The sequence below is a fragment of the Podarcis melisellensis genome, assembly GCF_964234715.1.
Source record: "Podarcis melisellensis genome assembly, chromosome: 3".
Classification (NCBI taxonomy): Eukaryota; Metazoa; Chordata; class Lepidosauria; order Squamata; family Lacertidae; genus Podarcis; species Podarcis melisellensis.
In genome coordinates, this window is record NC_138530.1 from 1314081 (window position 1) to 1337211 (window position 23131).

Here is a 23131-nt window from a genome sequence, read left to right on the forward strand (position 1 = left end):
CTCCCACTGCCGGGGGTCACACTCTGGGGGGAGAGAGAAGGAGAAGGATGTGTTGGGATACTGCCGGGGAGACGGGGGCATGAGGCCCAGTTGGCTCCAGCCACCAGCCGGCAGCTGGGCGATCTCCAGTCTCCCTTGGAGCAGCATCAAAGAGCGACACAAGCCTCAGATACCTTTAGAGATTTGGCACGCTCTATCAGCAGAGTGAATAAATCTTCTCACAAGGGAAGTGGCGGACAGAGACATGTGCAAGCATTATTTACAGGCATGTATACAGCATGTATTCGCGGGTGGCGCTGTTGATTAAACCACAGAGCCTAGGACTTGCCGATCAGAAGGTCAGCGGTTCGAATCCCCACGGCGGGGTGAGCTCCCGTTGCTCGGTCCCTGCTCCTGCCAACCTAGCAGTTTGAAAGCACGTCAAAGTGCAAGTAGATAAATAGGTACCGCTTTGGCGGGAAGGTAAACGGCGTTTCCATGCGCTGCTCTGGTTCGCCAGAAGCGGCTTAGTCATGCTGGCCACATGACCCAGAAGCTGTACACGGGCTCCCTCGGCCAATAAAGCGAGATGAGCGCCACAACCCCAGAGTCATCCGTGACTGGACCTAATGGTCAGGGGTCCCTTTACCTTTAAAGTAGATTAGCCAAAATGCTGAGTTGCTGAGGTCTGTTGCGCATGATGCGCAAATTCTGCAGATCCCTAAGTGTGCCGATGTCTGTTGGCATCGGTCGCTGTGATGTTCGGGCAGAAGGAAGGTTTTGAAGCTCCCGTGCGATCAACCAGGAGGGAGGGAACATGCCGGTCGGGCATGTGTCTCTGCCAGGGTCCTACTCAAGAGTAGGACGAGCTCCTGACAGATTCCTCCATTCCAGAGGGTTGGAGTAGAGGACCCTTCCAACTCGACACTTCTATTATTCTGTGCTTTGAAAGCAATGAAAGTCTGAACAGAGACCTGCCAGAATCACAGCACTGAAGGCAATGGTTTCCTGTCCTATTACAAGTGTCAATTTATGCAGCAAAGCTGAGTTGATTGTGCTGCCACCAATTGCCGCTGCTGTGAAGGGTTATTTTGCATACATTTAAGCTCTAAGTTGAATTGTTACAGACATATTTGCCACGTTCCATTGCTGTTTAATTCCAACATTTGCATTTTCCCCTTCAAACTCATGACAGCAGAGGATTCACACCCCTAACCTGCCCACAACTGCATTAATGGGAGTTATAAACAGATAATAGAATAAGATGAGTAATGTATGGTGTCTGCAAAATGTGGATGAACAGTGCTCTGAACGAGGTTGATAGGCAGCTGAAGAATTTGAAACTGGAAAAACAAGAAACTGAAACTGACAGATCTGGGTTTTCATTCTTAACAGGTTGGGAACCCTGTTTGGGGAAGTTTTTAATGTTTGATCTTTTATCGCATTTTTAATATTCTGTTGGGAGCCGTGCCCAGAGTGGCTGGGGAAACCCAGCCAGATGGGAGGGTATAAATAATAAATTATTGTTTTGATTGCTAATACTATTAATTGGGTTTATATATCACCCTATACCCAGAGGTCTCAGGGCGGTTCACAGAAAATATCAACATAAAAACCACAATATATGTAATCAGAATAAAAAACAACACCCCAATAACCGCCCCCCCAGAAAACCCTACATTTTAAAAGGACATAGGATGTATATGAGATCAACCAAAGGCCTGGTTAAAAAGGAACATTTTTGCCTGGTGCCTAAAGGTGTATAATGAAGGCACCAGGCAGACTTCCCTGGGAAGAGCATTCCACAGACAGGGAGCCACTGCAGAGAAGGCCCCGTTCTCGTGTTGCCACCCTCTGGACTTCTTGAGGAGGCACATGAAGGAGGGCCTCAGAAGGTGATCTCAGCAGATAAGGCAAGCCTGGAGATACAGAGTCAAGAGACAATAATCCCAACCCCTTGAGGACCAGAAGCTTGAAGCAGGTAGAGAGCAAGATGGTTTGTGAAGGTGATAACAACCCCAGGAGGCTCTTTCCTTTACTCACTGGTCGTGACGTCCAGGCTGGCGATGCTGCTTGATGTGCCAGCTACCTCCCGGGGGACGCTCACCGCCTGGAGGAACTGCTGCACCTGCACGGAGTCTAAGGGCGCTGAGGACCCCGGGGAGAGCTTGAGGTAGGCAGCGCCACGGATCAGGCCTGGGGGAGAAAGCAGACAAGCTTGGACGCAGAACAACGCCTCTGCCCCTGCGCCAGGCAGCTGGGCAAGAGCGGAGCCAGTGAGTTGTATGGGGGGGGGGGTCCTGCCTCAGCACCCCCCACCCCAGGTGGCCCCTGGGTAGGTCAGCACACCACTTCTTATTCCGGGTTGCTTTTTAAGAAATGGCTGGTGCAGCTTCAATGTTTTTCTTGTAATGACCTGTATGTTTTAATACATTGTCTGTGTGTGTGTGTGTGCGCGCGCGAGCATATATTCAACACTTGGGCACAGGGCTGGATTTAGGTTTGATGCGGCCCTAAGCTACTGAAGGTAATGGGGCCCTTTATATGTCCAGCTGTTTTTTGTGCTGAATATATGCTATATGGTAATGTTTGTGTTTTTGTGTGTTGAATATATGTTTTATGGTAATTTATGGACCTAATGCAACGTGGGTGGTGCTGTGTGTTAAACCACAGAGCCTAGGACTTGCTGATCAGAAAGTCGGTGGTTCGAATCCCTGCGATGGGGTGAGCTCCCATTGCCCGGTCCCTGCTCCTGCCAACCTAGTAGTTCGAAAGCACGTCAAAGTGCAAGTAGATAAATAGGTACCACTCTGGCGGGAAGGTAAATGGTGTTTCCGTGTTCTGCTCTGGTTCACCAGAAGCGGCTTAGTCATGCTGGCCACATGACCCAGAAGCTGTACGCCGGCTCCCTCGGCCAATAAAGCGAGATGAGCGCCACAACCCCAGAGTCGGCCACAACTGGACCTAATGGTCAGGGGTCCCTTTACCTTTACCTCTGTGTGTGTGCATCTATTCGACACTTGGGCACAGGGCTGGATTTAGGTTTGATGAGGCCATGTGGGTCCCCAGATGTTGTTGAACTACAACTCCCATCACCCCTAGCTAGCAAGGCCAGAGCTCAGGGATGATGGGAGTTGTAGTCCAACAACATCTGGGGACCCAAAGGTTGAAAACTGCTGCAAGCCATGGGTAGGCAACCTAAGGTCCGTGGGCCAGATCCGGCCCAATCGCCTTCTCAATCTGGCCCACAGACAGTCCTGGAATCAGCGTGTTTTTACATGAGTAGAATGTGTCCTTTTATTTAAAATGCATCTCTGGGTTATTTGTGGGTCATAGGAATTCGTTCATCCCCCCCCCAAAAAAAAATCTAGTCCAGTCCTCAGCTACTGAAGGTAATGGGGCCCTTTATATGTCCAGCTGTCCTTTGTCAACAACAAATTGTCACTGTTTTTTGTGTTGAATATATGCTATATGGTAATTTATATGGTATCTAAAGGCATTTGCACATAACAAAATATGCATTTTATCAAAGTAATCGTTGAACTGAAACACAATTAAGAAGAAAAAAAATGAAGATCATGGCCACTGGTCCCATCACCTCCTGGCAAATAGAAGGGGAAGAAATGGAGGCAGTGAGAGATTTTTCTTTCTTGGGCTCAATGATCACTGCAGATGGTGACAGCAGCCACGAAATTAAAAGACGCCTGCTTCTTGGGAGAAGGGCAATGACAGGCCTAGACAGCATCTTGAGAAGTAGAGACATCACCTTGCCAACAAAGGTCCGTATAGTGAAAGCTCTGGTTTTCCCAGTAGTGATGTATGGAAGTGAGAGCTGGACCATAAAGAAGGCTGATCGCCGAAGAATTGATGCTTTTGAATTATGGTGCTGGAGGAGACTCTTGAGAGTCCCATGGACTGCAAGAAGATCAAACCGCTCCATACTGAAGGAAATCAGCCCTGAGTGCTCCCTGGAAGGACAGATCCTGAAGCTGAGGCTCCAATACTTTGGCCATCTCATGAGAAGAGAAGACTCCCTGGAAAAGACCCTGATGTTGGGAAAGATGGAGGGCACAAGGAGAAGGGGACGACAGAGGACGAGATGGTTGGATAGTGTTTTCGAGGTTACCAGCATGAGTTTGACCAAACTGCGGGAGGCAGTGGAAGACAGGAGTGCCTGGCGTGCTCTGGTCCAGGGGGTCACGAAGAGGCGGACACGACTAAACGACTAAATAACAACAACAAATGTTTTTTGGGGGGCCCCCAAAAGTGTGGGGCCCTAAGCTATAGCTTGTTTAGCTTATACGTAAATCTGGCGCTGCTTGGGCAGGAAGAACCAGATGCACAAATATAAAATGGGGGACACCTGGCTTACCATGTGAAAAGGATCTCGGGGTCTTAGCATGCAGACCGCAACCTTAATATGAGTCAACCGTGTGATGCGGCAGCAGAAAAAGCTGAAATTTGAGACCCCAAGTTCCGCCACTGCTTGCATTGCAGGGGGCCGGACTGGGCGGCCCCCAGGGTCCCTTCCAACTCTAGGATTGTGTGAGAACTTATGGAATGTGGGTGTTTTGATTGGGGGCGCATGACGGGGCAGAGGGAAGCAAGGAGGTGAAATTTGCTTCTCCAGTCTGGAGTCCAAACAATGTGCCTTGGACTCAACCTTTGACTCAAAGCTGGAGGCTCTGTTTGGCCAGCCAGGGGCAGGATTCATCCACCTCCACTGCCCCAGCTGAACCTATACTGAGTCCAGCCCTGCCTCTGAGAGTCCCTTTTTACTCACCAGCTTGTCTCTTGACTCGGGGCCCACAAGAATCGACACCCTCCAAACGTCTTCTGAGGCACTAGGAGGAAAGAGAGGCGAGACCTTAAGGTTGTGCCGGAAAGTGGCTTTCGTGAACTGGAACCCTTTTTTCACAGATGCACAATGCATTGGGGCCACATATACCATACATTTAAAAGTGAGGGGACATGCTGTGGTCTAAACCACTGAGCCTCTTGGGCTTGCTGATTGGAAGGTCGGTGGTTCGAATCCCCGCGACGGAGTGAGCTCCTGTTGCTCTGTCCCAGATTCTGCCAACCTAGCAGTTCAAAAGCACGCCAGTGCAAGTAGATAAATAGGTACCACTGCAGCAGGAAGGTAAACGGTGTTTCCGTGCGCCCTGGTTTCCGTCACGGTGTCCCGTTGCACCAGAAGTGGTTTAGTCCTGCTGGCCACACAACCTGGAAAGCTGTCTGTGGACAAACTCTGGCTCCCTTGGCCAGAAAGCGAAATGTGCGCCGCAACCCCATAGTCACCTTTGACCGGACTTAACCGCCTAGGGGTCCTTGACTTTTTACCTTTACCTTACATTTAAAATCGCATTCCCCCACCCCCACTCCAAAGAACTATCCTGGGAAGAAAGTCCTTCTTCACGCAGGGCATAAACTATGGAACTCCCTCCCACAGTGATGGACATCTGGTTGGCTGCTGTCAGAACAGGATGCTGGTCGAGATGAGCCGTGGGCCTGATCCACCAGGCTCTTCTTATGTCCTTAACTATAGTTCACCCCTCAGAGAGCTACAATTCCCTGCACCCTTAAACTACAGTTCCCAGGACTCTCTGTGTGGTGGGGGAGTGCTTTAAATGCATGGTGTGTGCACAACCTCCATCTTTTCCCTCTTCTATGGGGTGCGTGTCTCCCTCTTCAGCCCTTGTTTTGGGACTGAAATAAAAAAATTAAGGTCTTGTATATATAATAAATGTTCATAAATGTACCAATCTAGCACGTACATAGATATGGGGACCACATGTCTGGAGCAGCACAGGAAGACTGCCCTGAAACCATTTTGACTCCCTGAAACCAATTTGACTCCCAAACTGACCAAATGTTTTCTCTGAAAGGAAGGAGGGAGTCAGGGAGCCTTTCCATTGTCTCAGGAATTGGGAAATCACCATCTCAAAGAAATGGGCAGACTACCAGGAAAGGTAATCACATAAGGCATCATCAGATAACCTGACAGACAGAAAAAACAAAAACATTCAAATTTCTGCTGTAGACCACCTTTTCTGTCATGTAGATATGATGTATGGAGGGGCGGTTTTGAGCTCCAGGGCAGGGAATTTAAAATGTCTATATAAGGGCAGGCGCACCACTGTTCAGGGTTCTCCTTACTCCTGTGTGTGGTGAGTAGGGACCTTGTTGCAAAAGTTTAATAAAGATCAGGCTTACACGCTGCTTTGCTTCTCAATATTCTCTGCTTGGCCTCTGTTCTTTTCTCCGACCGATGGAGAACCTGCAAAGGACTCTATTAGGGCTCTTGTGTCCCCCATAAGGGAATAAGGGCAGATTTCTGTTTGTTACAGGACCTACAAGCCTTCCTTGCCAGCCTCCTTGGGATCCTGACTCTACTCACGCAGATTCATCAACCTGAAAGGCAACATGTACATCTCAGAGAGCAAACATCCTCTGCAGAAAGATTTACATGTGTTTCTTCCTGGCTTCTGGAAGGGCAGGATATGTCCCACACCCTGCATGCAAAACTCAGTTTTTTGCAGAAGAGGTGGGGCAGCCCTGATGGTGTTGGGGAAGGCCTGGCGCGTTTTCCATAGTCTTTGAAGGGGGTCAAGTGGGGGAGCAAATTTGGGTTCCTATGAGACAGCATCCTTTGCAAAGTGGCCGGTTCCCCTGATACTCTGGGCTTATCCACAAGGGTCATAATCCTGGGGACAGGCGCTCCCCCAGCCTGCATCAAGGGGTCCCCGTTTGGGATCCCTCTCAACCCACCACCAAGCCACAGCCCTCCAGGATGTCACAGCTACACCAGTTAAAATGACTCAAAGCTTTGCAGTGAGAATAACTTGGCTTCAACCTCCGTCGGCTCCAAAGCCCTTGGCCAGAACCGGACCAGTTCTTTTTTCTTTTAACAGTCCCCACCCCACCCCCCAAATTTCCAAGTTATTAACAAATACAAAAGAAAGAAGAACATAGAAATGTGAGGAATTGGTAAAAGATGTTTGGAAGATAGAAAGAGGGAGGGAAGGAGGTCGAGGCTTTGTGTGAGCAATGTTTTAAGTTATGGATTTGTGTAATTAAAATGTAATGAAATACGGAAAACTCAATAAAAATCATAATAAAAAAAACAAAAGAGAGAAGAACAAGTTTCTCAAACACATACGGTATAAGGGATTCATCATTCAAATTTGGGTAGCCAAATTCTGTGCGATTGCCATATAACTTAGGGAACAAGCTGTGCTATCATAATGATTAAGGTTTTAAATGATAATTTTAGGTTATATGTTAGTTTTATTATATATATATGTTAGTGACTTAGTTTTATTATATATATATATATATATATATATATATATATATATATATATATATGCTTTCGTAGATTTTCACGGGTACAGGAATGCAGGTTTTGGTGTCCTCGGGTGTCTTCCCGTGTAAAAGTTGGGGTGTCTAGGCGACGTTTCGACGAGGTCTCACTCGTCATCTTCAGGCTGGTGCTTTCGGCTTCTTGTTACTGGAACAGAGCAGGATCTCAGTGTTTGAGTTCCTATAAATACTGTTGAGGGGGTGTGGTGTATAGCCTCCAATGTTCTGGGCAGAGAGGAAGTTCCCAGGCTAGTGTGCCTTTTCTTCTTTTGTTCCTTAATTACTTGAGGGATATCTTGAGTGATTTCTTGAGTGATATCCTGAGTACCACTTAGGTGGGTCATTAGGTGTGGATTAGTTGCTAAAGTCTTTGTGTCTTGACCTCTTGAACTTTGTGAAGAGTTTTTCTGAGAAGATGGCTGTACTGCACTTAGTTGTGCTCTGGCTTGGCTTCGTGTATAGGGGCGAGCTGTGGTTTTGTGGCCTGTGTCAGCCAGATCTGTGTAGGGATTGCAGGGGGGTGCAGCATCCGGAGGTGCCACCATGGTTTGGCTACTGGATGGTGTCTGTAATTTATCTGTGGAGAGGGTCTGGGTTTGGGTCTGGTGTGGTTGATTGGTGATAGCGTTCTGTGTGCCTCTGGATCTGGTGTCAGTTTTTGTGGGGAGGGCTAATTTCCAGATGTCTGGCAAGCGGGATGTGTCGTCACGCTTGTTCATGTTGTGAGGGTGTTTCTCTATCTCGATGGCTTCCATGATTATTCTCTTGTGGTGATGTTCCATGTTAAAGAGCAATTTGGAATCTGCAAAATTAATTTCGTGTCCTGTTTCTTTCATGTGTTGGAAAAGAGAGGAAGTTTTTTCTTCTTTTTTGACGGCATTCTTGTGTTCTGCGATACGTGCATTTATTCGTCTGTTTGTTTGTCCAATGTACGTGGCTGGGCAGACTTTGCAGGGTATTTCATAGACCCCTTGGTTTTCCAACTGGATTTTATCCTTGGGGTTTCTGAGGATATTGGCTATTTTTTGGTTGGTGCAAAAGGCTGTTTTGATATTGTGTTTATGGAGGATTTTGCTAATTTTATCTGTAGTGCCCTTGATATAAGGAAGGAGGGCCATGCCATTGTTTTCTTCTGTGTCTTGGTTTTTGGGGGGTGTTTCTTTTTGGATTAGCTTCGTAACCCTGTTTTGCTGGTATCCATTGGCAATTAACACATTTGAGAGATTCTGTAACTCAGTTGTCAAGTGGTCTTTGCTGACAAAGACCACTTGACAACTGAGTTACAGAATCTCTCAAATGTGTTAATTGCCAATGGATACCAGCAAAACAGGGTTACGAAGCTAATCCAAAAAGAAACACCCCCCAAAAACCAAGACACAGAAGAAAACAATGGCATGGCCCTCCTTCCTTATATCAAGGGCACTACAGATAAAATTAGCAAAATCCTCCATAAACACAATATCAAAACAGCCTTTTGCACCAACCAAAAAATAGCCAATATCCTCAGAAACCCCAAGGATAAAATCCAGTTGGAAAACCAAGGGGTCTATGAAATACCCTGCAAAGTCTGCCCAGCCACGTACATTGGACAAACAAACAGACGAATAAATGCACGTATCGCAGAACACAAGAATGCCGTCAAAAAAGAAGAAAAAACTTCCTCTCTTTTCCAACACATGAAAGAAACAGGACACGAAATTAATTTTGCAGATTCCAAATTGCTCTTTAACATGGAACATCACCACAAGAGAATAATCATGGAAGCCATCGAGATAGAGAAACACCCTCACAACATGAACAAGCGTGACGACACATCCCGCTTGCCAGACATCTGGAAATTAGCCCTCCCCACAAAAACTGACACCAGATCCAGAGGCACACAGAACGCTATCACCAATCAACCACACCAGACCCAAACCCAGACCCTCTCCACAGATAAATTACAGACACCATCCAGTAGCCAAACCATGGTGGCACCTCCGGATGCTGCACCCCCCTGCAATCCCTACACAGATCTGGCTGACACAGGCCACAAAACCACAGCTCGCCCCTATACACGAAGCCAAGCCAGAGCACAACTAAGTGCAGTACAGCCATCTTCTCAGAAAAACTCTTCACAAAGTTCAAGAGGTCAAGACACAAAGACTTTAGCAACTAATCCACACCTAATGACCCACCTAAGTGGTACTCAGGATATCACTCAAGAAATCACTCAAGATATCCCTCAAGTAATTAAGGAACAAAAGAAGAAAAGGCACACTAGCCTGGGAACTTCCTCTCTGCCCAGAACATTGGAGGCTATACACCACACCCCCTCAACAGTATTTATAGGAACTCAAACACTGAGATCCTGCTCTGTTCCAGTAACAAGAAGCCGAAAGCACCAGCCTGAAGATGACGAGTGAGACCTCGTCGAAACGTCGCCTAGACACCCCAACTTTTACACGGGAAGACACCCGAGGACACCAAAACCTGCATATATATATATAATATATATATATATATATATACCATTGCTATATCTGTATTGTCCCTGTTATACCTAATTGCAAATTCAAATGTATCCCTATCATGTTTTATGACTTCTTTGATATCGTATGTGGGCTGGAACTGGTCTGTGACCAAAATAATAAAATTCAATTCAGGGATTCATCAAATTCATTCTTTTCATTATTTATATGTGCTGGAAGTATTTGCCGCACATAAATATAGCAGCAGCAGCAGCAACAACAACAATTCACAGCAGTGACTTTGACATGTGAGATCATTAAGTACAGCAATTTTAATCAAAGTCTGAGATGCAGTAGCGTTATTTTGTTTTCTTTTTTTACAGAATTGGGGTGATCCATTGCGGAACAACCCCACTGAAGAAGGTAACTGGCTGGCTAGACCTCATTACTGGTTGCAAAGGGGCCCCCCATAACAGTTCAAGTTTTAGGACCCCCCCCCAAATGTAGGGGGAGGAGAATGCCCTGGGGGAGAATGAATGCAAGAGGCTTACCTTGTGGGCTTCACCTCCATCCCAAGCTACTCCCAATACCAGGGGCAGGCAGGTTGCAAGCAGCACAGGGAGGGAAGGGACCATGGTGATGTCTGAGTGGTCCAGCCTGCCAGAGAGCATCCTTGGCCAGGTGTCTCCAGCAGGCTGCGCCTGGTATCGGGCATGCAAATGTTTGTGCTGGGTGTCCGAGATCCAGGCAGGATGCAGCACCAAAGCTTGTGTGCTCAAGGTGGGAGCTCCTTGTGGGCGGGACTAGAGCACAGGTGTGAGTGATGGGGGGGAGGGGCAATGGCACTGGAGCCAGGCTTGGCAAAAGAGAATATTATTAGCGAAGGATTGGAAGAAACAAGATTTTCGAACCGCCGACCTTCCAATCAGCAAGTCCTAGGCTCTGTGGTTTAACCTACAGCGCCACCCGCGTCCCACAACATATATAAAGGTAAAGGGACCCCTGACCATTAGGTCCAATCGCAGACGTCTCTGTGGTTGCGGCGCTCATCTCGCTTTACTGGCCGAGGGAGCCGGCATACAGCTTCCGGGTCAAGTGGCCAGCAGGACTAAGCCGCTTCTGGCGAAGCAGAGCAGCGCACGGAAACGCCATTTACCTTCCCACCGGAGTGGTACCTATTGATCTACTTGCACTGGTGTGCTTTCGAACTGCTAGGTTGGCAGGAGCAGGGACTGAGCAACGGGAGCTCACCCCGTTGTGAGGATTTGAACTACTGACCTTCTGATCGGCAAGTCCAAGGTTCTGTGGTTTAGACCACAGCGCCACCCACGTCCCAATACAATGAATAAAGGTACCAAGGATTTGTCTGGACATGTTTGCCAAGGTTAAACTAGTGTAACCCCTGTAAAGGTAAAGGGTAAAGGTAAAGGGTCCAGTCCATTAGGACCATTAGGTCTAGTCGTGGCCGACTCTGGGGTTGCGGCGCTCATCTCGCTTTACTGGCCGAGGGAGCCGGCCTACAGCTTCCGGGTCATGTGGCCAGCATGACTAAGCCACTTTGGCGAACCAGAGCAGCGCACGGAAATGCCGTTTACCTTCCCGCCGGAGCAGTACCTATTGATCTACTTGCACTCTGACGTGCTTTCGAACTGCTAGGTTGGCAGGAGCAGGGACTGAGCAATGGGAGCTCACCCCGTCGCGGGGATTCGAACCACCGACCTTCTGATCAGCAAGCCCCAGGCTCTGTGGTTTAACCCACAGTGCCACGCGCCCCTCCACAACATATATATATAAAACATAGTAAAATACCAAACATTAAAAACTTCCCAATACAGGGCATCCTTCAGATGTCTTCTAAACATTATGCAGTTCTTTAATTTACCTTTGCTAACCCTGGGAGCATTTTAAATGTTGGAGGCACTCCATGTTTCTGAACACCAGTTGCTGGAAAGTGCAGGAAGAGAGAGTTGTTCTTGTGCTCGGATCCTGCCTGCTGGTTTCCCACGGGCAACGTCTCAGCCACTGTGAGAACAGGATGCTGGACTAGATGGGTTCCCCTTGGCGTGATCCAGTGGAATCTTATTACGTTCTTACTGAACCTCCAGGTCCAGAGGCACTCTATCTGGATTCCTAGGTTCTTGGGGGCATTTCACCACTTGTGTGAAGAGGATGCTGGACTAGATGGGCCGCCTTTGGCCTGATCCTGCAGGCTCCCCGGATGTTCACCAGAACTCATTTAAATGGCAGTGCTGTAATAAATGGAAAACTGCCCTTATTCCCTTATGGGGGACACTAGAGCCCTTGTAGAGTCCTTTGCAGGTTCTCCATCAGTCAGAGAAAATAACAGAGGCCAAGCAGAGAATATTGAGAAGCAAAGCAGCTTGTAAGCCTGATCTTTATTGATTTGCTGCAACAGGGTCTCCCCTTACACGCAGGTGGGAGGAGAGGAACTCAGAACAAAGGTGTGCCTGCCCTTATATATACCTTTTAAATTGCCCACCCTGGAGTTCAAGACCACCCCCAGATACATCATACCTACATCACAGCAAGGGCGGTCTACAACAGAAATCTGAGTGCATTCTTTACCTCCTGTCTGGCAGGTTACCTGTTAATGGTCACTTGATTGGATTGCCTGGGTAGCCTGGCCAGTCTTTTGTAATGATAAATACTTAGTTCCTGAGCCAGGTCACAGGCTCACACCCTGTTCATATCTTAAATGTGCCCTTAAGACAGGATTTGTGAGGAAAGAGACAACAGGGAGGTTTCCCACTTTGACCTTGCAGAGAAATATTTGAGGTCAATTTGTTCAGGGCTTATTTTCTGTGAGGTTTCAGATATGTGGATTATATATTTATGTATGTATGTGTTTGCTTGGTGCATTTATGAACATTTATTACATATCTAAAACCTTAAAATTCTTATAACAGTGCTCACAGCTTTTGGATATACAGTGCAGTAATAAATAAGGGAGAATGAGCAAAGGGCCTTCTGTTCCTCAGGGATTAATCAGAGTTTGTTCCTACACCCCAAGAGATTTGAAGCAAAGTTTTCTTTTCGCAATCCACAGGCATGGTGGTTGGGCTATTCACTTAAACATTGCCCTGTCATTAAAAGGGATGTGATATTGTGTGCCCACGCACCTGGGTGTGTGCATTGAAGATTGTGCACAAGTGAAACTCGGGTGCTTATCAGATTAGGCAAACTTTCGCATGCCGGGGGGTAGAAGAGACGGAGAGCAGCCTTCTAGCAGATTTCTGCAACACTCGCTCTATCAGGAACACGAAAGGGCATGTCGGTGACTTGGCAGCAAGCCAGGAGACAGAGTCCGATCCTGCCTGGGCCTGAACTCCAGGGAGGAGCATGCAGATGAAGGCAAAACAGCTGAGATCATTTCCGAGGCAGGTCTGGAAACGGGCAGGAGGACTGGGGAGGTCTTCTGCGGTGGGGGGCACAGCCAAACAAAGCCCCCGGAGCCTTCGCTGGGGACGGATGAGACAGCTGGAGTGGGGAGGCAGGTGAGTTCACAGGCTGCAGCCTGTCAGGAGTCGACCGGATGCTCAGCCTGAGTCCCCCATGATAACAATTTGTTGTTTAGTCGTGTCCGCCTCTTCGTGACCCCCTGGACCAGAGCACGCCAGGCCCTCCTGTCTCCCATTGCCTCCTGCAGTTTGGTCAAACTCATGCTGGTAGCTTCGAGAACACTGTCCCACCATCTCCTCCTCTGTCGTCCCCTTCTCCTTGTGCCCTCCATCTTTCCCAGCATCAGGGTCTTTTCCAGGGAGTCTTCTCTTCTCATGAGGTGGCCAAAGTCTTGGAGCCTCAGCTTCAGGATCTGTCCTTCCAGTGAGCACTCAGGGCTGATTTCCTTCAGAATGGATAGGATGGATCTTCTTGCAGTCCATGGGACTCTCAAGAGTCTCCTCCAGCACCAGAATTCAAAAGCATCCATTCTTCGGTCGGAGAAAATAACAGTGGCCAACCAGAAAATATTGAGAAGCAAAGCAGCTAGTAAGCCTGATCTTCATTGATCTTTTGCAACAGGGTGCTCCCCTCACATGCAGGAGAAGGAGGAGGACACAGAACCCAGGTGTGCCCGCCCTTATATAGACATTTTAAATTCCCTGTCCTGGAGCTCGACCACCCCCCACAAACATCAGACTTACATCACAGAAAAGGTGGTCTACAACCTAAATTTGAGTGTTGTTGTTTTTCCTGTTTGCCAGGTTATCTGATAATACCTTATCTGATTGTCTTTCCTGGTAGTCTGTCACCCTTTGAGATGGTGATTTCCCAATTCCTGAGACAATGGGAAGGCTCCATCACCCCCTCCCTCCTCTCAGGGAAAACATTTGGTCAGTTTGGGAGTCAAAATGGTTTCAGGTTGGTCTTCCTGTGCTGATCTATGTACATGCTTGGTTGGTACAGCTATGAACATTTATTATATATATATAAGACCTTAAATTTTATTATTACAGAACCACATGTCTGAAATAGTACGGGAGAGCAATCCTGAAGCCATTTCAACTCTCCCAATGACCTAAAATATTCCTCTGCAGGAAGGGAGGCAAATGGGGAAAGCCTTCCCATTGTCTTTTCACTGGGAAATCCTGTCTTAAGGGAGTATTTGTGTATGAATAGGGTGAGCCCGTGATCTGGACTTAGGAACTAGAGTTTTTGCCATCACCAAAGAATGGCCAGGCTGCCCAGGTAATGCAATCAGTGACCATTATCAGGTACCTGGCAGGCAGGAGTTCAGCTGTAGACCGCCTCCTCCTGTGATGTATGTATGATGTTTTGGGGGGTGATCTTACACTACGGGGTGGGCAATTTCAAAAGTCTATATAAGGGCTTGCGCACCATTGTTCTGGGTTCCTCCCTCCTGCGTGGGGTGAGTGAGGACCCTGTTGAAACAGTTTAATGAAGATCAGGCTTCCTAGCTGCTTTGCTTCTCAATATTCTCTGCTTGGCCTCTGTTATTTTCTGCTACCAATAGGAAACCCACTTAAGGACTCTATATGGGCTCCGGAATACCCCATTAGGGAAAGGGAGCAGTTTTTCTTATAACAGCCTGTAAGCAGCTGAGGTCACAGAAACATAACAGCAAAATATTCAAATGCAATAAAATACAATGCTGGGGTGGGTTTAGAGTTCAGCATCAAAAGGTGACAGCATTTGGAAACTGGAGGTGTGTAAATAAGCTGCAGCTGGATGATACCCAGAAGTTTCATAAGGGAGGGAGGTTGGATGGCAAAAGAGGATGTGGGTAGAACTTTGGCAGCACAGGAAAAGCAGGAAAACAACTATCTAGTGCTTATCAGAGTGGCTCGTGTTTGACTAAGGTTTTGGGTGTGAAGCAGGGACCAGCCGGAGGTCTAATAAAAGATTTCACGAAACAGGAAGGAGGAAGGAGAAACTTGACCCTGCCTAGCTGAACTTTGGAACTCCCTGCCACAGGAGCCTAGATGGCTTTAAAAGAGGACTGGACCAATTCATGGAGGAGGAGAGGGCGGTTGATGGCTGCTCGCCACAATGGCTGTGCACTGCCCATCACGGTCAGAGGCAGCAACGCTGCTGAATGCCAGTATCTGGAAACTGCAGGAGGGGAGAGTTGCTCTTGGGTTTGGATCCTGCTAAGGGCTTTCTCATGGGGGCATTTGGTCAGCTGCTGTGATGACAGGCGGCTGGACTGATCCAGCAGGGACTGATTATGTTATAAACACCATCCCCAACTCCTCGAAAGATTCCATCCAGTGGCATCACAACGGGGGGTGGGAGGCGGTGCGCCCTGGGTGCCATGTCTGGGGGGGTGACAAGAAGGCACCCTGCGCGGGCTCATGGCGGAGCAAGCAACCATTGCACTGCCGCAGCCACATGTGGAGAATCTTCTGTTCTTGGCTGCAGCTGTGAGCAGAGGATCTATGTACAGCGCATGTGCGGTGTCACTATGTATGGTGCATGTGTCGTACGTAGCGACGCTGCACACGCACCCTACATAGCGACGCCCCGCCCCAGGTGTCATGACGCCTTTGTTAGCCCCTGATTCCATCAATAGTGTCTCTGAAAATCTTTACACATCACCTGGGAAGACAGGCAAACTAAAACCAGAATAATGGAAGAAGCAAAGATCACCAGTGTTGAAGCAACGATTCTTCAACATCAACTTCGTTGGGCTGGTCTTTTGTGCCTGATTATCACCTTCCAAAGCAACTACTCTACTCCAAACTTAAAAATGGAAAGTGTAATGCTGGTAGTCAACAAAAAGAGGTTTAAAGACTGTCTCAAGGTAAATCTTAAAAATGTAGTATAAACACGGACAACTGGCCTGTGAGCGCTCCAGTTGGAGAACAGCCTTTACCAAAGGTGTCCTGGGCTTTGAAGACCCTCAAACTCAGGACGCAAGGGAGAAATGTGCTGAGAGGAAGGCACACTTGGCAAATCTACACCATGATCAACTCCCACCCAGAAACCAATATCCCCACTGTGGAAGGACATGCGGATCCAGAATTGGCCTCCACAGTCACTTACGGACTCATTGTTAAAACCATGTTTATGGAAGACGATCTTCTTTGGCTATGAGTGATCGCCAAAGAAGAAAGAAGATTATGTCAACCATCAAAAAGGGACTGGAGTGGCTGGGGCAATCCAGACAGATGGGCAGGGTATAAATAGCAGAATAATAATAATAATAATAATAATAATTATTATTACCACCACCATTGATAAGCCAGCATTTCACTTGCTGGCTGAGGCTGCTTTAGAGGGGAATGTTTGGCAGCTAAGTTGGGAGGGGGTTCCGTCCCCCCTTTGCATTTACTCAAAAAGTGTCCATGGGGATACCAGCCTCTGCAGCTCAGGCACCTCTGCTTCCACCCCTTTCTCTTACTCTGCTTAGATCTCTTTCCCGCCTTGTCTGCAGGTAGTCCCTCACCTGCTGCCGCCACCTTGCAGCCTCCGACCCCTGCCTCTTCCACCGCAGGGTACTCATGGAGACCAGTCCCGGGAGCAGCTTGGCGGGGGTCCTGAACGGCCTGGCAGCTCAACTGGGAGAGCCCACAACTGCAGACGCGGTGAGTGCATTTATTCTATGCCAACCTCTCTTTTCCCCAAAATTTTTTTTATTGGTTTTCCACATTTATGACAAAAAAAGACATTACAAAACACACAACAAAGAAAAACACTTTACAATACAATAAACTAAACACAAAAAGGATTATTTCTTAGATATCTTATTCTCATAACATTGATAACTGACTTCCTTGAATCCCCTCTAACTGAATATCATTATATCACCTGTATGACAGTTCTCCAAATTCATATTTCTAATAAAATTGATTCCTAACATTGTCAAAGTTCTTCTCCTTTATTAATATTCTAATCCTTAATATCCTTAATATTTGTTTTATTGTTCTAACTCCTCTAAACTGTGAGGCTGCATGAAGCGTGGGTGGGCTGACACTTTGCTTGGCAGTGCCAAACGCAAGGTCGAGCCACAGTTTACAAGATACTAGTTATAATTTAAGGAAGAGAAACATCTTGATTATCAGAACTATTGACAAGCGAGCCCAGGTGGCAGCTGCAGAGAGACTCCAAAACGCTGCCTTCTGCTGCATGGCACAGACTCTGGACTCGTAAATTCGAGGCCGCCACATTTGGAGATAATTGCTTTCTGCAAACTGCCGGCGAATAATCTTAATTATTATGGTACTTACTAGAAAGAACTGCAAAGATCTGGGAATCATGCCAGATCCCCAGAACCCCAAAGGAGACAGAGCAAAATCACACATTATTTTCTCTAAAAGGAGGAGAGTAAGAAGGAGCCGAATGAGGCCCTTTCTCCTCCTCCCACTGTTCTGGATGGGTCAACTCATTTTAAAGGGCTCCAAACAAAACGCTAGATTTTTTTACTTTATTATGTCTGTGCTTGAGGTTGGTTTGGGGTGAATTCAAAAGCGGAGGGCAGAGAAATCAGCCTGCCAAACTTCTGTCTTGCAGGGCTTGGAGGGGGCCTTGGAAGAGGAGGATCAGGTGAGGCGGCCAGTGGCCCAGTGGACCGTCTCCGAGGTCTGCTCCTGGCTGAGACAAGGGTCTCTGGGGGCTCAGGGGAAGCCCCTTCTGGAAGCGGCACACAGCCACGCCATATCTGGAAAGGCCCTGCTGCGTCTGACGGACGAGACGCTGGAGCGCATGGGAGTTGCGCCCTGGAGCTTGCGGCAGGAGCTGTTGCGTGAAGTCCTGCACCTCCGCATTCAGCAGGAGATGAAAGACTTGCTGGACATTACAGGAGGTGAGGATGGGCACCCAAAGCGGGCGGGGAATTGCATGGGTGCCCCATAACTGTCCCCATCTACTGGGTGCTGTCAAAGTCCTTACTGGGACTGGAACGGAAGCAGAATGTGTAGGGTTGGGGGGTGGGGAGACCGAGAGCACTGATTTAATAAAATGTATTCCTGTTAACGGAGAAATCTGAGGGCTCCCTTGGACTAAAAAGCAAGGACACCAGCCAGGAATACCAGAGCAAAACAGCAGCCAGGAGGCTTGGTCTTGATTGAAGACTGTCGCGACAGGACTCCCACCTGCCACCAGGTGGAACAGGATGGAAGCCCTGAACAAAAGAGCCCCCAAACTTTTATTAGCTGCTAATCCCCATGTTGCACCCCCAAAAAACTACATCATTCATACATCATGGTTACATCATGAAAGGGGAGGTCTGGTGGCAGTACTGTGAGCACCCTGGACCCTGCCCCATGGTTCCCCTTGCCCTCCACCAAACACCCATCAAGTGGAACAAAAGAGAGATTTACATTTCAATTTTAATTGAAGTTTTAACGTTATAAGGGGAAAATTACAGAAGGAAAAATAATAAAGAAAACACAGAGAGAGAGAGAGAGGATACCAGGGTACGAGAGAGCATTTTGCAGCATTAGTGCAGACATGGAACATGAATTCCGCAGAATATTGCTCGGCCTTAATACACATTTGGAAAGGAAAATTCTGTAGTGATTGCCTGTAATGTATGCTGAATGTGAGGTGGATCAAACAGAAACATTAATTTTAATTCCCTTGCTTTTGTATCATGTGTCCAACCGTAGGAATAGAGCTGTAATGAAATGTGGTAAGATAAGATAAAATATAAAAGCATGGGTGTGGAATAAAATTGATACACTGTTAGATTATTTGAAAAGACCCTCAAAGCGGCCTACAAAACAATGAAATGATCAATTAGAAAGATTAACAACACTTTGAAAAGTTTAAATAACAATAGGCTACAAACAGGTTAAAACTCGCATCAACTTTCTAAGCATCTGGATAGGCAGATGTTTTATTTAGTGGGTGCCAAAAAGAGGAGAGGGAAGGTGCCTGCCTGGTGTCATAGAATCATAGAATCATAGAGTTGGAAGAGACCCCAAGGGCCATCGAGTCCAACCCCCTGCCAAGCAGGAAACACCATCAGAGCACTCCTGACATATGGTTGTCAAGCCTCTGCTTAAAGACCTCCAAAGAAGGAGACTCCACCACACTCCTTGGCAGCAAATTCCACTCTCGAACAGCTCTTACTGTCAGGAAGTTCTTCCTAATGTTTAGGTGGAATCTTCTTTCTTGTAGTTTGGATCCATTGCTCCGTGTCCGCTTCTCTGAAGCAGCAGAAAACAACCTTTCTCCCTCCTTTATGTGACATCCTTTTATATATTTGAACATGGCTATCATATCACCCCTTAACCTCCTCTTCTCCAGGCTAAACATGCCCAGCTCCCTTAGCCGTTCCTCATAAGGCATCGTTTCCAGGCCTTTGACCATTTTGGCTGCCCTCCTCTGGACACGTTCCAGTTTGTCAGTGTCCTTCTTGAACTGTGGTGCCCAGAACTGGACACAGTACTCCAGGTGAGGTCTGACCAGAGCAGAATACAGTGGCACTATTACTTCCCTTGATCTAGATGCTATACTCCTATTGATGCAGCCCAGAATTGCATTGGCTTTTTTAGCTGCCGCGTCACACTGTTGGCTCATGTCAAGTTTGTGGTCAACCAAGACTCCTAGATCCTTTTCACATGCACTGCTCTCAAGCCAGGTGTCACCCATCTTGTATTTGTGCCTCTCATTTTTTTTGCCCAAGTGCAATACTTTACATTTCTGTCAATTGTCAATTGGCAGGGAGTTCCTAAGTGGAGGTGCTGCCATGTTTAAGTCTGAGTTCTTACAAATGCGAAGCGGATGTCCATCGCACCTGTAGCAGTGCCAGTTCCGCCGATGGAAGCGTTTTAATTAGCGGTCTTGCAATATTTCTGAAGGAAACTAAACAACCCCTTTTCCGTTCTTCCACACACAGCGTGATCGAGGGAGGCCCATTGTCAAGTGAGCAGCTCTGTCTGGGATGCCAAAAATGGAACACGCTTTGGTGCCAACCTTTGGATGCAACTGGACCTCTGAGCAGGACAGTGGAGCCCAAAGCCCAGGGCCAGGCCAGGCTTCAAGGACTGCAGAATGGAAGGAGCTGCTTTGGGGTTTGGACTTGGCAGTTTGCAGCACCGGGGGCAAAGGCTTTCGTGGCAGAATGTGGGTTTTCTCAGGGAAGTGGGCTGCCCCCCATGCCTGTAGCCTCCTAGGGGCCTCCTGCAAACATCTGGTCAGAGGAGGATGACCCACACTTCGTAGGTATGGGGAAGTGTTGCAGGTCAGCAGCGGAAGTTATGTTGCTAGGCATGCAGAAGGTACGAGGCTCAACATCTGGGGACTGCAGGCTGGGGGGGGGGGATCCCTGCAGAGATCCTGCCAGTCAAGGGGGGCCATACTGAGTTAGGTGGACTGATTTGCCGAGACATAAAACTATGAAACTGTCGTTTGAGAAAGTGTTTGTCATTTTGAATTCAACAGGACTTGATTCCTGGAAGCCCAGTACAGTGGTACCTCGGGTTACAGACGCTTCAGGTTACAGACTCCGCTAACCCAGAAATAGTACCTCGGGTTAAGAACTTTGCTTCAGGATGAGAACAGAAATCGTGCTCCGGCAGCGCGGCAGCAGCAGGAGGCCCCATTAGCTAAAGTGGTGCTTCAGGTTAAGAACAGTTTCAGGTTAAGAACGGACCTCCGGAACGAATGAAGTACTTAACCCGAGGTACCACTGTATGATGCTACAAATAAAACAGATACATAACCTATTTCCTGCCCTGCAAAATTAAATCACCTTTTATTACAGTGCACCATACAAAAATATTACTTTAGTACATGGGTAGGCGAAATAAGGCCCGGGGGCCGGATGCGGCCCAATCGCCTTCTAAATCTGGCCCACAGACAGTCCGGGAATCAGCGTGTTTTTACATGAGTAGAATGTGTGCTTTTATTTTAAAACTTTTTAGCCCCCCCCCAATAAAATATAGTCCGTCCCCCCACAAAGCCTGAGGGACAGTGGACCCGCTCCCTGCTGAAAAAGTTTGCTGACCCCTGCTTTAGTATATATGCGGCTGAGTCCTTGTGTGTTTAAATTCCTTTATCTTCGCAAGCTTGACGTGTGCAGCAGGGACTGTTGCTGGAGCTGGGATGTTGCACTGCAGAGAATTGTTCAGCCACAAGGTGGTGAGCGAGAGAAAGAAACCAGCAGGCAGAGAACATTAGGATTAGGAACCAGCACTGCATTTAAGGCCTTCTCGCATCTCTGCACCCCTAGCCTAAAAAGGCACCCCCCACAAAGGTCATTTAGTCCAACCCCCTCTGGCCGGACCCACCAAGGTCCCTTCGCAAACTCCTTTGGTCTTTACTGTTGTCTCAAAACCCACTCTGCTGATCCTCAACCTTCTTGAGCAGCCCTTGGGAGGCATTCGACTCCTCGTGTAGCAAGACAAGCTATGATCCACCATCTCTCTGGCTCCCCCTAAGCCCAGAAAACAACAGGAGCAAGGATCTCGCCTGGTGGCTTAGGACCAGGCTGTCTGAAACAGTATTTCCCCCATACGAATGAGCCCACGTTTTGAGATCTTCAGGGGAGGCTCACTTGGTAGGGATGTCTTGGTGGCTGTTCCCAGGGCAACTTTGGAACTCCCTTCTTAGAGAAGCCACCGTCAAGAGAAGATCTTCTTGTTCCAAAAAGCCTTTCTTTGGGAACTGTTTTTTAAAGGAAAAGCTTTTAATAGTGCTGTGTTTTTATTATCTATAAGTTTGTTTCTTGCATTGTTTTAATTCTATGAAGAATTAAAACAATATTAAGACCTTGAGTCCAGGTCAGGGGAAAAGGAATCATCATCAATTGTCATCATCATCATTTATCTCCCCAGCCAGCCCTAGCAACCTGGTCAGAGTATGTGGCAGAAGCTGCAGCCGTTTTGCTAGCTTCCAGTCACTATTTCAGCATTTGCAAAAGCAACCCCACTCCCCAAACTGTTTCCACAGCAGAAACACCCACAGAGATGAGGAGACAGAGATGTTAAAAAGCACAGGAAATTTTTTAATTGAAGTTTTATTTCATAATAGGTTCTCTTTTTTTGAAGCTTTGTTGTTTCCGTTTTTAAATACAATAAATATTCACCAATAGCATTTCATGGAATGGAATCCAAATCCATTTGCAAGACTGTCAACCTCAAACAATGTACATATGAGACAGACATGAATCCTGATGGAAGCGTGAAGAAGGGGTGGCGGAGAAATCTGCCGTGAGAAATGTACAGGTTTCCTATTGCAATTTTCTCTCGCTAATAATAATTACGATCTGTACAGTCCGTTTGCTTTGACACAACCCAGCCCTTGGCAGTCTGGCGCAACCGGTGCTTTGCAGAATACCGGCCGGAGAGACCGCCCCCCTTTTGTCCGAGGACGGTCCTTCCTGGCAGAGAGAGCACCAACGAGGCCCAAGGGACTGAACATTCACCCTCATATTTAGTGGGGGACAAAAGAAGCAGCGAGCAAGGCTACTCATTCAAAATGTGACCCCCCCACCCCAATACAATGCAATACATTGGAGAGAAGGAAGGATTCCAACCTCACCTTTCACCCGATAGCTTAAAAATTCAGCTTCTAAAAAAAGAAAAATCACCAGGGCCACAGAGACCCAGAAGGTAAACTGGTCCAAAATGCATGCGTGGCACATCCCCGTTCCCAATTGCCTGCATTTTCAGAGTAAGGCTGTAACGCAGAGAAAAGGTTTCCAGTATGCTGTTGAAGCCTTCCAGGTGAGAGCTCTCGAGTCCTATCTAAAGGGGTGAGCTCTGTACAGAGAGCCCCCTTTCCAATTCTTGGGGGAGGGGGCGCAAAGATGCTGTCCAACTTGCTGCATGGGGAAGGCGACGAAGGCCTGAACTACACCGGCAGGGTGTGTGTCTGTCCTACGCAGAGAAACAGACCAATCCAAGATAGCA

At 47.6% G+C, this 23131-nt stretch overlaps 1 protein-coding gene across 2 annotated transcripts; it reads left to right on the plus strand.

Moving 5' to 3' along the window:
• The first annotated feature begins 12970 nt into the window (after window positions 1-12970).
• Window positions 12971-20944, plus strand: LOC309365923 (sterile alpha motif domain-containing protein 12-like). Of its 2 annotated transcripts, none has more exons than XM_081904539.1 (4): window positions 12971-13306; window positions 16684-16858; window positions 17784-18075; window positions 20116-20944. In XM_081904539.1, exons 2-4 carry the CDS (start codon window positions 16775-16777, stop codon window positions 20118-20120), a joined length of 381 nt encoding a protein of 126 aa, XP_081760665.1. In that variant the 5' UTR covers window positions 12971-13306; window positions 16684-16774; the 3' UTR covers window positions 20121-20944. The 2 variants fall into 2 exon arrangements, with proteins under 2 accessions (XP_081760665.1, XP_081760664.1); XM_081904538.1 differs by having other exon boundaries at window positions 12972-13306; window positions 16708-16858.
• The last annotated feature ends 2187 nt before the right edge of the window (window positions 20945-23131 follow it).

Bases quoted from the DNA above. Each gene is read 5' to 3' on its own strand.
- LOC309365923 (XM_081904539.1), top strand. From the start codon at position 16,775: ATGGAGACCAGTCCCGGGAGCAGCTTGGCGGGGGTCCTGAACGGCCTG. The intron at 16,859-17,783 runs GTGAGTGCATTT...TCTGTCTTGCAG, and splicing joins AGCCCACAACTGCAGACGCG to GGCTTGGAGGGGGCCTTGGA.